General features: G+C 31.3%; 1 protein-coding gene across 1 annotated transcript; it reads left to right on the top strand.

Moving 5' to 3' along the window:
* Positions 1–829: 829 nt before the first annotated feature.
* On the top strand, positions 830–14,047 carry LOC111413785 (ciliary microtubule inner protein 2B-like). Its single transcript, XM_023044892.2, has 6 exons — positions 830–904; positions 965–1,108; positions 12,880–12,955; positions 13,006–13,180; positions 13,229–13,453; positions 13,521–14,047. The coding sequence occupies exons 2-6, from the start codon at positions 1,026–1,028 to the stop codon at positions 13,757–13,759; spliced, it is 798 nt and encodes a 265-aa protein (XP_022900660.2). The 5' UTR covers positions 830–904; positions 965–1,025; the 3' UTR covers positions 13,760–14,047.
* The last annotated feature ends 35 nt before the right edge of the window (positions 14,048–14,082 follow it).

Raw genomic sequence — 14,082 nt, 5'->3', positions numbered from 1 at the left:
AGTCATAATTACAAGCTTTTACAAGTCTTCATATTATGTACTTAAATCTTTATGATAAAAGTATGGTTGAAAATAAAGAACTGTATTGTTGGTTGCAGCCTTTTTATATTTCAACGATTTGAATGCAAATATGATCTACAAAGTAGTAATTTGGATTTAAACGTTAGCAGATCGTGTTTCTTTCGTGGTTGTGACTACCGACTATGTCTAAATTCATGTTAAAATTAGTGGCACCAAGTCAAGGTACAATACAATTGCACATAGTAATTCTGGACATGGCTCAAATTAATTCTCAGGTGACGATATGTTAAGTAATAATATATTTTAATTATTATTATATAATTCGATTATGTTAATTTATGTAATCGAATGTAGTTAATTAATGTATTAACTTGTTTTTGTATATCAATAATATTTGAACATAGATAAATCATAATTCAAATTAATTTTTGACACAATTAATTTTTAAAAATTCTTTATTATGATTAAAAATTAAATTAAAAAGGTTACACTATAAATTGATTTTCGATTTAAAATAATTCATTCATTAATCATCCTAAAGTACCTAATACAATTTCTTTCACATCATTCAAAAATTAAAAAACAATATAATTGGTTTTAAAACTACAAAAAAATCAGTACAAAACATTTTCTGATCAAAGTATTTTTGTAAAAAAAAACACAATGAGACTCACACACAAAAGAAGTGTTCTGACGGAAAATATGAATGGGGAAAAAGCGGTGTTGGGAAAAAGTGAAAGAGAAGGATATAGGAATGAAAATGTATTAGAGTGAGTACTGGAGTTACCTGAGCGATAGAATTGTTTACAGTGTGGCTTCGAAACAGAGCGCCTCAGTTCAAGCAAAAACCGAGAGCTGGAATAAAACAGTCTTCTTCGGTCAGGTGCGTTCGAACGTGCGCGCTCGTTTCATTTATAATTCATATTCTAGTTTTTTTTCTTAGTAAGTACACAATAAAATGTTCACGATATCGCGCGTTATCGTCGATAATCATTGAAAAAATTATGAGAAGAGCAGCGTTTGTACCGGTTACTGAAAAAGAAAAGCAGGCTTATTTTGGACGGAATGAAACATGTTTTATTCCAGGGTAAGTTATAAAAATTGAATAAGAAAAGTTTGTTTTAAAGTTTTGATGTGACTTCATCACAATAAGTTTTCTTATTCTTGTATGTTGTTATTTCACTTCGTACTTCTTTCAAATAATTCAATTGGATTTATTATATTATAATTTACTTAAAAACTTCTTCGTACTTAAAAATCTACTCTGATCTACTGGTGAAATTCAAAGTTCTATTTAAAAGTTTGCCCTTTTCTTTTATGCAATATTTAAATGTTAGTGGAGACCTATAAATAGATCTTTTGTAAAAGTTCCCTTTCTGTTTGGTTACATGGGGGTGTAAAGAAACCGAACTATTATTCATATTGATTTCTCTCAAATTTCATGAAGGGTAAAAGTTATTATTGACTTAACCCATTAGTGTGTAAGTGTAAGTGACACTCGAACTTCAAATTTTTATATAGAACAGGATGATTAAAATGAAATTTAAAGATAAATTGGACTATTTTTGATTTTAATTTGGGTAGACTTTGATAATTTTTTGATAATAAATGCAACAATTTTGTATGTTAAATATTTTTAAATTTGTTATTGTTTTAATTTTCATCAAAATTCTAACAAAAGAAATGTAAAACTAGTGTAACAAAATTGCAGGTTTAAAAAGGAACAAAAACTTCATGCTTTGTTGTAAAAAAAAACTATTAACTGTAAAATATACCTATATCAAAAGAAATACATCATTGTATCGATTTCTTTGACACAACTACATTGCATTTTCCGGCCTCTAAACTAAAATATTGTTGTAAAAGATTACACTCAGCAAACAATAAAATCTGTCTTCCATTAAAATTTTGCATTTTAGTTCTAAAATATTATCGTCACTCATAATATAACCTTTGGTATTATGTTCTTTCCCACTGTTCTATCATTAAGAAGTTTTGTTCGTTTGTCCGAAATATACGCAGTGACATGGAGGTCGCAAAATCAAAAAGGAATGCGAATGTTTGAAACGTAATTTTTATTAATAATGCACACTCTCCCACTCTCTTCGTGGCAACGATTCTAGCAGATGGTTGATTTGGTCTTGTTGCAATTCATGCTTTAGAGCTTCCAGCGTCTCCGGAGGATCCATCGAATTCGTCTGTGTTCTCCCTATAAGACCCTAAAAATGTTCGACAGGCGAAAGATCAGGAGATTAGGGTGGCCATGGCCAGAGAGTGAGATTATTCTCTGCAAATCGGTACTTAAAATAACTTGTTTTTTGGGGACGGCCTAAAAATGTGAGTCTTCCAACTGCTGAGAATATGAACGAATATTTTGCTACATCCCGGAGGAATATCAAACAAGACCTACTTTTATAAGTTATGATACCACACAATATAGTTCCAATAATTTGGCGCACGACTCGCAACAAAAAATTGCATTATTTTCCACGTTTTCGTCTAATCCTCATACCTCCATCATGTATTCTTAAACAGAATCGAGATTTATCACTGAATCACGCCCTAACCCTCTAGGTCCTAGGTTCTAATCTAGTCGCAACTTACACCAGTTCACACAATAAGCTGTCGATGTTATGCCATTACTTGCAAAATTGCAAGCGTAAAGATCAGATTCTGCGAAGATAACGAAGGTGGCTAGGTAACTAAGAACGTCCTGTAAGCTTCGCTACCTAGCCATTTACCAGCAATTGATTTGTTATTGGAGAATAAGTCTTCTATTAGCATAAGTCGAAAAGGCGCTTCTGCATCTCATTCTTCTAGCTCTCGGTTCCTCTTCTGTGACGTTCGTGTCCATGCCAAAAAATACTTTCGCGCAAACCAACAGTATAATGTCGAATACGTTTCTGTCAAATACGCTTCATTTGCAGATGTGTATACGTTATCGGATTTTACGCATGATCACCTCTTAAAACAAACGTTACAAGCAAAAACAAAGTCTCACAAAATATACACCTGATAAAATTGTTAGAAAAAACTCTCAGATAAACCATTATCACGTAAGCCATATGAATGGAATTTTAATCAAGTGTTATCGTTTAGTAATTTAACATTTCCACCAAGTTTTGTCAAAACATTCTCGCCCCTTCTTGGTATTGCGATTACGATCTCACTGAGTAGAATATCAACATTTATTTTCTCGATGTTGTTCTGGTGTTACGTAACTTACTTATTTTCTTGAAATTTTTTTTATTGTCGTTGCTACTTTAAACTAAATATTCTTACCTTTTCCAGATTAATATTATTACATTTTCTTCTTCCGCAAAGTTTGTTTAATCTATTTTTTTTGTTTTATTTCTTCCTCGTCAATAAATATGATGTCTTATTTTCAAATTCAATTTTCTATTAAATTTCTTTTTACATAGAATGTTACATACACTTTTATGATATGAATTTTGTAATTATTTCATACAAAATTTTGTTCAAGATCCTGTATTATAATATTCTTAATGTATTATCGATTTAATATACTACATTAGATACATTAGACAAAACATAACATACTAAAAAGTTCATAATTAGGAAAACTGTATTATCTCCCATGTTTTGTGTTTTGTTAATCTAATAAATGAATAAATAAATGAACACAATTTTTAATATAAAATTTAATATGGAGATCAACTGTTTGAAAATGAAACATAAAACTTAAATATAAAAACACAAAAAAAAATGTAACGCAAAACTTGCTGAACGCCATTTATTTTTTCTACTCAATTTTTCCTATTCGCAACTGAAGTTAATTCCTAAATAATACAGCCTTCTTTAAAAAAAATCAAAAAAAGGTACATTCAACTAAAACTTGAATTTAGTAAAGAGTTTCCTCTCCTAGAGTTTCCATACCTTACCTTTGGAGAAAAGAATGATTTTTTTATGTAGCTCGAATGCAATTAAAATGAAATAAGACATTGTTACGTGAAAGCCATGAGAAACTGAAGTAGTATAGCATAATTATACATTTTGTCACTCTCTATGTGGCTTTAAAGGCCGCTAACGGTGCGCTGATTAGTATTGAGACTTCTTTAGTAATAATAACTTTTTACATTTATGAACTTGTAGATTTTGTTTTAGGTTACTTGCGAGCATATCATTACAACGCTACAACTTTTATCGAGTGCATAATGTGGTCGCTCGTACTTATTTGTTTCTTCTGAACTAAAGCCAAATTTTAAATTGTTAGTATCGGATAATTTCTGTCACTCTGGAGCAAAGCGACCTCCTTAAAATTATACCACGAATATATTAGTTTATGTAAGAAGACAATCGAGTCAGACGCTTCTGTCGTGGACACCGAAAATTGTATATAAACGGACCCCAAACATTTCTAGTATTGTGTTAATTATATTCATGGTGTATGAACTTTGGTAGTCTAAGATCACGGATTGTCGACATACGACTATTAATGATAACAAACAAGATAACAGTCCTAGATTCTTCAATATGATTTCATTATCTGTCGATGAAGTAGAAACCTATATCAAACTATTAAAAAGCCGCGGACGGTTCATTCTTAGGAGATCTTTAAGCTTTGTTTTAAAATATTTCCAGAAATTTAAAAAAAAAACTCAAATAACGCATTTTCAAAAAGAGTGACCGATTTATATAGAAAACTATCGACAGATTTTGGACAATATATCGATGGTTTTGGTACAACTTGACTATTTTAGTACTCAAGAATGTGGTACTGTCTTCTATTTCTTCCTAACTCAACTGTCTCGGATTTACCAACTTTTTAGTAGCTTTAATTTCATCATATCTCTTCAATAGACTATGTTATAAAAGCTATATCGGTACTTTCTGGTTCTGGTGTTCCATGGGATTCTAACCTACGCGTGTTCCTTTTTAATGTTTTCTTTAACGACTTTTTAAGATGGATTGATTGTAATGTGCTTTCACTAATAACTTGAAGATATTTACTTGGGTAACATTTTATGCAAACTGTATGGTTTCACAGCGTATACTACCATTTTAAGTATTGTGGTGACTTGATGAAATACGTAGAGATTTGAGATCTGGGTGAATTTCACAATGAGACAAAGCAAAAAAAATTGATACTATAACTACTGGGTATCAATTTTCTATGTGGTTGTCCGAACAAAATTGGTGTTCAGTTCTCTAATCTGGTATATAAGTTACACCTCCCATCAGCTCATTCTGGACAGAGTGCAAAAGAAGGTTTTATAATATTTGTGTTTTAAAACCTTTGGTATCTACCCGGAGCATACTGTGTCAAGATACAGGTACCATGATTCAAGCGCTCCATTGGTAAATAAAACATTTTGAAAAAAAAAAGTTTATGATGAATTCTGTAATACCCCCCATGTGCATAAATATACTCTCAATCAATGATCCCTGGCATGCAGCGTTTGCATGCTGCATCGGCTGTAGATTTATACAAGTTGTATCTTCAAAGATATCTATAAACACAAGATTGGGTGTCACTCCTATTTTTTAACAACAAACGTGTACTTGTGTTAAGATTATTCTTGACATCCTCCAATAACTGTTTTCCCTTAGTTCATGAAAGTTTTCTAGGTCGATCGGCGTACAAAGTTTTGGAGCGATCCATTATAATTCTTTTTCACTCCAAATTAATTACGTTGATATTGGCACTTCACGTTGGCTAACTTGCTTCATATTTCAGAAGTGATTTTCATTATTCGACGTATAGATTTGATAATCGAGTACATCGTTTACGAGTTATAACCACCGAAAAAAGGTAATTTTTGTATTATTATTTATTTTCGCAATGTTTTGGCATTTTAGCGGAATTCAAAAGAAATTTCGAATCGGGCATTTCTTCTTTCTTATTGGCCTAGAGTTAAGCTTTCGAATTAGATATTGTTTGTCAAAATTCGGTAGACAAGTTTTCTTGTTATAATCAAAATAATATACATGTGAAATCTTGTTTAATTGGGAGCTAGAAAAATTGGGGGATAACTTCGCATAGGTTAATAATACAATTCAATTTTTTTTAGGATCTTTTTGAATTAATTCCGTTTTTTATAATTTCCCATAATTTAATTAAAGACGATTAAACTCGCAGTTAACATTACTTAAGCTTTATCAAAAGGAATTCATTACTTTACACATTTTATTATAAATTGAGTGACTAAGAAAGACTGCCTCAAAAAACTGCATGGGAACAATTACTAATTCGCAAAACTGTTGTGATTTGCAAACATTCAAATTCCAATCTTTATAACAATTTATAATTAATACAATAATTGCACTTTTTCAAATACAATTATTACTGTAATTTTAACAATAGGTGCACGTGGTGGTATTCGCAATATGTTATAGAGAAAGTCATAAAATTTTTTTATTATGACATGAGATAATTTAAAAATTATTACTTTCATCCAATTTTCTTTATAGAACATTAGAAAATTGAATTTTTAACCTTTAATTTTAAACGTCTGAAAATAACTTTAAATTACCATAATCGATATTATTTACCAATAGTAATCATCTACGTTGAGAATATGTCGTTTCTTGGTCTTATAAGTATATAAATTTTTAATGGCTTGTTACTTTCGTTTTGTTACCATTTTAAAAACAATAAAACAAACCTAATTATTTTTATAAAATTATGAAAGTAGATTTATAATAGGTCTCTGGCTATTATACTTTCGTTTCGCGCAAGTTTCTACAATAAGTTCTACACAATAAATAACATTTACAATATTATAAAGAAAACCGCTAAATGATTTATTTTCTTAATGTAAATAAGATATAATGGGACAATCTCTCATTAAAAGCTTTCGAAGTCGTTTTATGTTTCCGTTATTACACGATATTATTTTCATTATTTACTTTTTTCTCGACATCAATATTTTCAAAATTACCACTGTTTACAGCAACAATAAATTGACACAGATTTCAGTGAAAGAACACCAGTTTAGGTTAATAGAGCAAAACATAAAAGTTTACAATTTTTTTTGCACTGTTCGCATTTCTTAATAAGATAAAATTGATGAAACAATAATTTCTTTATAGAGATAATGCAAAATAACGGTGAGTACAATGCGGATTAAAAACAAAAATAAACACAGGAAATAACTCTCTCAATGACAATGAGATAAAAATACAACTATTGTGGTTGTTTAAGGCCATTTGAAGTAATTAAATAAAGATTTTATTTAAAATGTTAATGCAAAAAATTAAGTAAATTTGTAGGAGTGACACCTATTTAGTATTTTGCACCACTCTAAGCGGTCATTAATCTATTTCCATGCTCGGTTATCCAATTTCGAAATTACGACTAATTCCGTCCGTTGAATGATGCAAGTCTGTATTTAGTTCTATCACGGGATATGTCATGTTATGTAAGGACTTGTTACGGTTTCACTGAACAAATTAAATTTTCTGAATCAATTTAAGTAAATGGGATAAAAAATTATTACATATTTCATACTTTGCTAAAAATTCAAGAAAAATCAAATTTATCTTATTTTGTATACATATTTTCAAAAAATGATAGTCATTTTAATTTAGGGTTCATTTTCACAAAGACGTAATGTCAAATTATTTAGATTCTTATATAAAAAGCGTTCTCATTTTTTTCACTTAATTTAATTATTGTGTTTCAATAAATACACGTTTAAGACCTTATCATTAAATATATCTCAGTTAAGTCACGAACCTCTTCTATATTATAATTAGTCTATAAAACAGGTATTACTAATCGTAATTACTTCACTTCCGCTATTCACTTAATAGCGGAATAATAGCTTAATTCAACTATAATTAGTAAAGTTCATTACATGTATGACGCTTACCTTATTTGTGATGTTTGATTTGTGAATTTGGTTACAAAGAAATTGTTTTCTAAATCTCATATTAATGGATAATCGTTTAGACATAGTAAAATACTAAGTAGGCAAAATGTATTAAGTATTATGTTTAAGTTGGCTAAGATGGGAGGTGAGTTGCGTAATAATCCCATATTTAACCCATTCTTCACGCTAGTTAACACATGCAACGTGCTTACTATGGTTTGTGGCAATTAGTTGCCATTTATCATTCGAAAACCAAATGCATGGAACAATTGTGTATTAATAAATGTGGGGGCACAATTTTTGCTACAAATATAGGAAATCGTCGATTCAAAGATATCAACTATTGTCTATTATTCAATGATTTTTTTTGGCAAAAGTGTTCAATGATTGAACCTGTTGTATATTTCAGGAGATTTTATTACAAATAATCAGTCACTGTATCCATAAAGATATGGATATATAATACAGATATATAAATAAAGTAATTATGGTAATTCATTAAACTCGTTTGGTTGTCCATAATGATTTCTTTTATGAAACGTTTTCTTCTACAGTAGTCTAAATGTAAGGTTTCAATGTTTTGCACCGTTGTACTATTAAATGTTACACCAACTTAGGCACAATGCAACGAAACAATTAGCACAACTTTAGCAGCAATTCGCAGAGTGTTTTGTTAAAGAGCCACCTTTGTTTCGGTAAACAGTCAGAATTAACAAGGAAGAGTTCAATTTGACACGTTCCAAAAATAGTCTGGCTTGGGATTTATTAATTCCAAAAATTTTACACATGTCAAAAGAATTACATAGAAAATATTTTACACCTGACAATAGATAAAAACAAGCAAGTGATACCAACAGAAACGAGAAATCATCGTACAAGATATTTTTTTTTGTCTCAACTATATAATTTTTTGTGTAAAAGAAAATTGTACTCTAAACAAGAACAGTTAGGAACAAACTGCCTTCAATGCCTAACTTGTGTTACCTCGCCAGAAATTGTTAATATGGTTATTAAGACGGCTGCCACCTAGCAGCCGTCTTAATGCTGTAATAGCTGCTAGGTGGAGTATTGATAGTTGAAATAGTGTTAACATTTATGTTATATCTCAGCTTAGCAATCGTCTTGCTTCCGGTGCAATCGATTTTTGATCAGGTAAACATTAAGAGTAAGCCTGCCATTATTTCCATGTCTTGTGAAACTATTTGTACTCAACAGCAATTCTATTGGTATTTTATTCATCATCATAACCACCCTGCCTCTCAATTCTATTGGTGTTTAGTTTTCTTTATATTTCAAGAAGTATTTTAGAAAGATTATCGTTGGGATAGGATGTTAAACTATTTGACAAGGTTGCCCTTTCCTAATATGAGAACACTAACAACAGTCTCAAAGATGTTCCTGTAAATGTATGGCTATTCGTTAATATCAGGAAACGTATTTTGAGAATAAAATTGTGGGTAAACTCCGAAGTGACGGAAATGGTATCGATTAGCCACGGAACGTTTCTATGGGGGAATTTTAGAAGTGTTGTACTCTGGATACCTTCAAGGGGTCTTATAATTTTCCTTCGATGCATTATTCATTTTCGGTCTTATGGGTGATATCTGGGAAAAATCAAATCCCAAGTTATTTAGTTAGTTATTGTCAATGTTCATTTAATTAAATTATTAATGAAATGAACATCGAACAATAATTAATTTAGCTATTAAAAAATTTGTATCAAAACCTTTCCTATTCCATAGAAGTTCAGCAAAAATATATCGAATTTTAAAAAGGGCGATATTGATAATTTTAGATTTATTTACATCATAAGCAATTTTGCAACGCTCTTTGAACGAGTAATAGTTAATACCTTGCCCAATATTCCATCCAATATTACTAAGTTAACCATTTTTTCGCAGTTCTAACAAGTTACCCTTTACAAAACTAGAACAGATAGATGTTTTGAACATAAATTTCCCAGCCATTTATTAAGCCGAGTTATATCTTGTGTTCTCTTGAAGTCTCATTTTTGGGATCGTTGGTGTTTCTGAATTATAGCGGTAATCAATTTGCTGATTGCGTTGTTAGTTAGAGTCATTTTGCTTGTAATGACTTGCATGCATTGATGCCTATGTGCATTGATGAAAACTTATTACTTCAAGAGTAAATAACTTAGATGATTACTGAAAGTACTTAATCAATCGGATGTTTGAGAGTATTTTGAAAATAATCAAAAAATTTCTCAGCTTGAATACTTTGATGATCTAATCATCTAATCCATGCTATACATGTCACAATAAAAGTAGCTATATGTTATTACTAATCCTAACAGTAGTGTAAGTAAAGTATTCAATACTTTTTTACTTGAAATAGATTACTTTTCTTCCTTTTCCTATGGCGTTACAGCCCAAATCTCTTCCAGAGCCACTCCCTTCCAACTCCGCACTCCCATCCACGTCTTTGCATCCTCTTCCACCGCGTTCTCCCACCTTTTCCTCGGTCTTCCGGTTGGCCTCTTTCCCTGCATTCGTCTAATTATCAATCTTCCATCCTGACAATATGTTCCGCCCACCGCAGCCTTTGGATTTTCGCAAAATCAGACAGTGGGGGTTCCTTAAAATGCTGATACAATTCGTGGTTGTACCTAGGCCTCCAAAGGTTGTTCTCCATAACGGGCCCCTAAATTCTTCTCATTATCTTCCTCTCGAAAATATTCATTAGCGTTAGGGTCAAGGATTCGCATAAGTACAAAGCGATTGGGCGGATAATTCTCATGTAGGCTCTCAATTTGGTCTTTCGGTGTATGCTTTGCAATTTGAAGCTTTGTATCAGCGAGAAGTACGCCTTATTAGCAGCTACGATTCTTTTGGTCTTCGGCTCCGTTCGGCGTTAGCTCCTCGTCCAAATAGGTGAAGCGGCCCACCACGCTGACATCATATAGCGTTGCTATGAGTGGATTTTTGCTATTTGCCTTCTTCTGTATCATTAATTGTGTTTTCTTCAAGTTAATCTCAAATCCAACCGTTTTCGCGCACTTTTTCAGGTTGGTATATGTCTCTTTTCTCGCTTGCTTTGTTCAGCTCGTTATGTTCATGTCATCCGTGTATGACGCTAAATGTACTGATTTGTATGTTCACTACCATTTCTCTTTTGACGTATTCTAGGGCTAAATCAGTCGGTTACCTGTCCCTGTACACGAACGCACGCCTTCGAGTCGGTTATTGTTGCTTTTGTCAGCCGAAATAAGTTCGGCAGGGATCCCCATCTTATACATGATCTTAACGAGCTTCTCTCTGTGTATACTGTCGTACGCCATCAACAAAAATGTTGTAGACATCTACGTCGTGCTCCCAAGCTTTCCAGATTGCTTGTTTCACCGTGAAGATCTGATCGGTGGTTGATCTGCCCTGTCTGGTATTCACCAATCAGGGTTTCTGTGATAGGCTTCAGTCTGTTGTTCGGGATCTGCGTCAGCACCTTATAGCCCGCATACAGCAGCGATATCCCTCGATAGTTAGAGCATCGCAGCTTGTCGCCCTTTTTATGTATGGGACATATTACGCCCCTAGTACTTTCAAATTGAAAAGAGATTGAAAATAATACCCATAAGTTTTACTATTAGTACTTAGCGTAATTTGTATTGGATACTTTTACTTGTTTGACATAAAAGTATTTATAAATGGATAAAATGTACTTTAAGTAATTTGTTTACTCTAAGTAATTTTATCTACATCCAGTACATTCATATCTAACCACTACTTGTATTTTGATGCAGTTGCGAATGTTCTAATCATAAGTATATATAGGAAGCATCATTGATGATCATATCCATATAAAATACATTCATGTAGTCATAGTGAATATGAAAAGAAGTGAGAAAGTAGAACGACATCATCAGTACAGCCCAGAGGAAATAATACATTGCTGCTGGACAACTGCTATCTGCTTCGGTTGTATGATCAAATTTTAAAGTTGGTGTTTGAATAACTAACTATGTCTAAGATGCTGAAGTAAACAAGGTTATCAAAAAAGTGTTCTCATGCTAAATGCCAATCAAATATTTTCATCATTACACAACAAATCATTCCAATGGTAACATTATAATTTACGCCTGCAATCAAAATGAAATTTCTATAGCTTTCATAATTCATATAAAAATCCATAACATTTGCTAAAGAATCACCTCCAGAAGTTTGTTAGTATTAAAACTTACAGTTTTTGGCATAAGAGTTTTTTAATCCATCCTTTTAAACATATCCATAACATTCAAACAAGCAGACTTACTTTAAACTAAAAAACTACAAAAATCAAGAAAACTTTTGAATTACCTTATTTTTCCAAATTTTCGATTAACTCAAAGTACAGAATCATGTAAATAAGTTCGAATTAGTTAAAAAAGTATTTAAAAAATAAATAATAAAATCCAATTAAGATTTTCTTAAAATCAACTTTTTGTTTAATTACAATCTAAATAAACAATTATGAACACAAATTTAAGTTTTCTTACGCCTTTCAAGTACAGTAGTCCTCAATAAACTTTCATTTCTTATTCCACACAAATTAATTTTCTCTATTTGTGGTTCTATGTTTTAATGATAGAGTCATCAGGATAAAATCAGATAATCAACAGGAAAACGCATTCGTACCTTGCGTTGCTTGGTACTCCCTTCGACCAACTAAAGGGAGTTTTTACTATACGCTTCGTAGTCGTTTGATATGGAAAATAGGGTAATTTCTTATAGAACAATACGACAACAATCGTACTAGAAATCGTAACGGAAAAAAAGTGTAATTTGAGATTACGGCCTTTAAGTAGGTGAACTCAACAGTAACGAATTGCTGCGTAGATTTGTCACGGTCGCATTAAATTATCGAGAGTGATCGGAACCATTGATTTGATTGACTGACTGCAAGCTACTTATTGGGTTCTAGTTTTCTTTCCGGCGAGTCATCGTTTTTCTTAAAAGATTGCTTTGTTCTATAATTTGCAATCAAAATGAAATCGATTTTTTATTTTCCTAAAACTTGTTTCTTCTTATAGATACACTGGACATTGCCCGACATTACGCTTTCATTATGGTCAAAGTTATGGATCAAAAACACAAGAAATAATATCGGTATTAAATCCATAACTTAAATAAAAAATCTTTATAAGAGTACTTTCTAGGAATTACGTGATAAAAGAGTCCTTCAAGATGCTCAACCTCATAATTATAGAGTTTCCGATCCGGGGCAGATTATATTAAGACCTTTAAAGCCGATTGAACGCACTCAAGGGCAAACTAAAGATTATTTTGATGATATCAAACACAAATATCCAAAATACATTATCGGATATACAGGTAGTAACCAAAAAGATTCAACATAAATTATAAAAATTATTTTTACAGGTTTTATTCCAACTTTAAACTTTAGATATGGAAAGTCTTATACTAGAACTGCTGATGATAGTATGTGTGAATTCGTTGAACATGTAAGAAAAACTAAGGAAGCTAGAAAAGATAAAGATAGAATGTATAGAGGAGCGAGTGCGCCGATTAAAATGAAACCAATTAGAAATGAAGATGAAGTAGCTCAAACTATGAAAGATTATGAAGAGTGGAGGAAATTTAAACGTTTGTTTTTGATACAAAAATGCATTATTAAATCATATCGATAACACACATTTTTATTTTATTGTAGCTAAACAAATTTCACCGGATTTTCCGCCAATAGCTGGATATACAGGTCACATTCCACGCATTAAAGGTAGTGAAGAATCATTATCTCAACGCTACAATGTAGTTGTAAAGAGAGGGTTAAATTTGTTACGCAAAGAACGAGAAAATCGAGATGCAATGAAGAAGATTGATATGAAAATAACCGATATTGTAGCAAATGCCGAAGATAAACTCTATCCATATAAAGATTTTAAAAATTAGTTTAATGATTTTAATGTGTACTTAAAGCTTTGTCACAATTTGTTAAGTTTTTTATGTTACTTTCTCATTTTATTCATTTTTTGTTAATTAATTATTAGGTACAAATTAATTTTAATTCACAATACTTTTTTAGAAGTCATCTTTCCAGTATTTTCAACGATATTGATAAAGATATCATTGCACCAAATCTGGCTTATTTCATATAAATTAGTGAAATTAAGATCAGGAAAAAAACTTTTATAAAAAATTGTAGTACGAATATAGTGCCAATAAAAAACGTTAAAATTATTGTCAATTTGTCATTTCTGAAACGTTTTAAAGTA

Source organism: Onthophagus taurus, chromosome 1 (assembly GCF_036711975.1).
Source record: "Onthophagus taurus isolate NC chromosome 1, IU_Otau_3.0, whole genome shotgun sequence".
Lineage (NCBI taxonomy): Eukaryota > Metazoa > Arthropoda > Insecta > Coleoptera > Scarabaeidae > Onthophagus > Onthophagus taurus.
The sequence above is the reverse complement of the archived record's forward strand: the minus strand, read 5'-3'. Positions and strand labels throughout refer to the sequence as shown.

Bases quoted from the DNA above. Each gene is read 5' to 3' on its own strand.
- LOC111413785 (XM_023044892.2), top strand. From the start codon at position 1,026: ATGAGAAGAGCAGCGTTTGTACCGGTTACTGAAAAAGAAAAGCAGGCT. The intron at 1,109-12,879 runs GTAAGTTATAAA...TTCTTCTTATAG, and splicing joins GAAACATGTTTTATTCCAGG to ATACACTGGACATTGCCCGA. The intron at 13,181-13,228 runs GTAGTAACCAAA...TTATTTTTACAG, and splicing joins ATACATTATCGGATATACAG to GTTTTATTCCAACTTTAAAC.